The sequence below is a fragment of the Manacus vitellinus genome, unplaced genomic scaffold (assembly GCF_001715985.3).
Source record: "Manacus vitellinus isolate BGI_N305 unplaced genomic scaffold, ASM171598v3 scaffold_46_pilon, whole genome shotgun sequence".
Classification (NCBI taxonomy): Eukaryota; Metazoa; Chordata; class Aves; order Passeriformes; family Pipridae; genus Manacus; species Manacus vitellinus.
Genome location: NW_021940578.1, coordinates 889,605 through 892,789, shown reverse-complemented (window position 1 = coordinate 892,789; position 3,185 = coordinate 889,605). Strand labels below are relative to the sequence as shown.

Sequence of the window (3,185 nt, the reverse complement as noted above, 5' to 3'; positions counted from 1 at the left end):
GAGAGGCTGTGCTGACCTCGTGCCTCTTCCTCTGCAGAGCCCCGGCTGTATCAGGAGATCCGTGAGAGAGGGCTGAACTCTGTCAGCCATGAGTCAGACGAGGATTTGCGGGAGGAATCCATCCCAGAGGAGCCATCCCCTCTGGGTGCTGCTATCGTGGTGCAGAGCTACCGCCCGGCGCAGGTGACCTGGAGCCAGCTCCCGGAGGTAGGGGCAGCAGCCCAGCCCCAGCCCAGAGGGACTGAAAGCTGTGAGGGCATAATTCCACAGCTTTAGTCTTTGCAATGGGATGTTCTGGGCTGTCCAGCCCTGGCTGGGACACACATGTTCTGTGTGTGTGATGGTGGGCAGTGCTGGTGATGTGTGATGGTGTGTAGGGGTATGTGATGGTGTGTGGGGGTATGTGATGGTGTGCTGAGTGACTGTGCGATGGGGTGGCTGGCAGAGCCCTGGACCGCACTAGAGGGCGTGCAAGGACCATCATTCCTGCTCATCCCAGCCTCTCTCCCGCAGGTTCTGGAAGCAGGCATCCTGCAGAGGATATGCCCCGAGGAGCGCAAGAGGCAGGAGGTGAGAGGAGCCTGGGACATGCTGGCAAGGCAGTGTAGACACCACAGGCTGTGGGATTGTACCTGTGTCAGGGGTCAGCTCTGAGCAGGGCTGGGCTCAGCTCGAGTTCAGCTCAGTTCATGGTTCTGCTGCTGCTTCCAACTACTCTGGGACTGGGTAGTGCTGGAAGGGCTTGCTGGGGAAACAGGCAGCTCCAGAGGATGCTGATGGGAAATAGCCACTGGAAGGGAAAACATCTTAAGTCATTGTTAATTTTTTCATTAATTTTTATTATTAATTGTAATTTTGTCAGTGTAATAAGCTGTGGCTTATCAATGACTTGAGTATCATCCTAAAACACACTGAGGTTATTGGTGTTGGCCAGGCCATGCATGAGGTGATAAAAGGAACACACCGAACTGTTGGAGCCGAGTCATTTCCAGTGGCTTTGTGCACGTTTTAATTCCCTGCTTTGCTCAGTCAGTTTGTGCTGTTGCATCTTCCCTGCCCTGCCCTGTCCAGGCAATGTTTGAGATCATCACTTCTGAGTACTCCTACATGCACAGCCTGAGTGTCCTGGTGGGCCACTTCATGCGCTCGGAGGAGCTGAAGGAGACGATGACGCAGACGGAGCATCACCACCTCTTCTCCAACATCGGGGACATCCTGACGGTCAGCACGAGGCAAGTGGGGGCACGGCAGGGGCTGGGACCAGGCAGGCCTGGGGGGGTCTCTGAGCTCCCTTTATTTGTCATGTAAAAACAACCATCCCTTGCGAGGTTGAGGGTGCTCCCTGGGAGCTGGGGAGCAAACACTTTGGGAGTGAGGGCTGGGAGAGCTGTGTCCATGTGGCAGAGCAGCAGGAGGAGGATGCAGCAGCCCTGGGAATGGCTGCGGGGGCGTTGAGGCCTTGCAGCTTCCCAGTGGAGCAGAAACCAATCCTCATGGAGAGCTGAAGTGGAGGAGGGACCCTGTGCGGGAACAGAGGAAGTGCCTGTGTCTGGGGAAGGTGTGGGTGTCTCAGCTGCTGGAGCTGACCTGCCAGAAGGGATCAGGGCCCCATCTCCAGTGGGAAAACTGAGTAAAAGTTGCAGGGGGGACACCCAGTTTGTCTGGCCCTAAGGAGTCATGTAGTAAAGTTGTTTAAATTCTCTCCTCAGCTTCTTTGAAGACTTAGAGAAGCGCCACCAGGAAAACCTCCTGATGCCTGACATCAGTGACATAGTGGAAGAACACGCCTCGAACCACTTCAACCCCTACATCAGTTACTGCTCCAATGAAGTCTATCAGCAGAGGACACTGGATAAGCTGCTGTGAGTACAGGGCTTGGGCTGGCCAAGGAATTGCCTCCCAGGGGCTCTGGGCTTCAGGGATTGCAAAGGTCGATAACTCGTGTGGTGCATTAGGGACTCGTGTGGAGACTGTTCAGATCCTCCTGGTGCTACAGGTCCAGTCTGAGTCCACAGCTGGTATATCTGTGGCTTTACCAGCTTTCGGTGGACTTACCATTTATCTTTGGGTGCTTTTCCACCACCCACTGAGGGATTGGTCCCTCTTCCACCCACCTGGGTGCTCTGAGCCCAGCAGAGTGACAGCAAGCACCAGGGACCGTGCCATCACCACTCTGCATGGAGAGCTGCTGGAAAATCTTGATTATAGAAGAACAGAGTTAATGGATCTTTCTTGTCCTGTTTCAGAACCACAAACCCCTTATTTAAAGAGACTCTGAAACAAATTGAAAGGAAACCAGAGTGTGGAGGCCTGCCAATGATCTCATTTCTCATTCTCCCCATGCAGAGGGTAACAAGGCTTCCTCTGCTCTTAGATGTAAGTAGCCACATGGTGGCGTTGCTTGGTTCCTCTGAAGAGGTAACTGTTACTCCCTTCTTTGGTTTGTGGAGCCCAGGACAGCCTCTGCCTGGACTTCCATCCCTTTGGGAGCTGAGGCCAGGATGCTGAGCCTGTATTCAGATTTAGATCCAAAGTGATCTCTTTCTTGGGGGTGTCAGATGTGCAGCCTAAAGCTCTGAGAATAACACTTCATGTCTTGGTGCCACTCACCTGAGTAACCTGAGGTTCTTTGTGCCGTATCTGGTTTCCAGGGTGAGGTGGCACGAGTGTCCTGTTTGTTGAGTGGTCAGGCAGCCCCGGAAAGGAAAGCAGGTCTTGCATTCTTTATGGAAATCTGCTTTAAATGGCAAAGCTGTTGGAATGGGATATCCAGTAACTGCTCCCAGTCTGTGGTGGCTGCAGGGGTGAGGGCCAGGGGGCTGCTGGGGTGCCAGTCAGGCACTTATCAGGCATGAAAGCCCCAGCAGGAACCAGGGTCACAACTCCCAGCACTGTTAAACCTTGCTCTGGCCACATGCCTGTCCTGCTGCCAGGCTGACTGTCAGGAACAGCTCGAGCCCGTGTCAGACCCTGAAATCCCAGGGAAGCAGCTGGTGTGCCATTCCCTGTGGGGCAGTGTCACTAAAGCACCTTGTCTTGGAATTCCAGACGGTCCGTCAGCAAACAAACGCACACACTGCAGCGTACGGAGCTGCCACCCGGGCTCTGAAGGCCATCAGCAAGGTGAGGCTGCCACATCTCCACCTGTCCTACTGCCAGCAAGCCTTCCAGTGTGCTGCTCCAAC

At 54.4% G+C, this 3,185-nt stretch overlaps 1 protein-coding gene across 1 annotated transcript in view; it reads left to right on the top strand.

Moving 5' to 3' along the window:
- The window catches only part of ARHGEF16 (Rho guanine nucleotide exchange factor 16), a 15,339-nt gene that overhangs the window by 10,195 nt on the left and 1,959 nt on the right, over window positions 1-3,185 (top strand). The window contains exons 2-7 of the mRNA XM_029962374.1: window positions 38-207; window positions 514-570; window positions 1,072-1,232; window positions 1,710-1,862; window positions 2,247-2,376; window positions 3,049-3,123. Of these exons, the coding sequence (XP_029818234.1) occupies window positions 38-207; window positions 514-570; window positions 1,072-1,232; window positions 1,710-1,862; window positions 2,247-2,376; window positions 3,049-3,123 (746 nt within the window). The remainder of the gene's footprint in view (window positions 1-37; window positions 208-513; window positions 571-1,071; window positions 1,233-1,709; window positions 1,863-2,246; window positions 2,377-3,048; window positions 3,124-3,185) is intronic.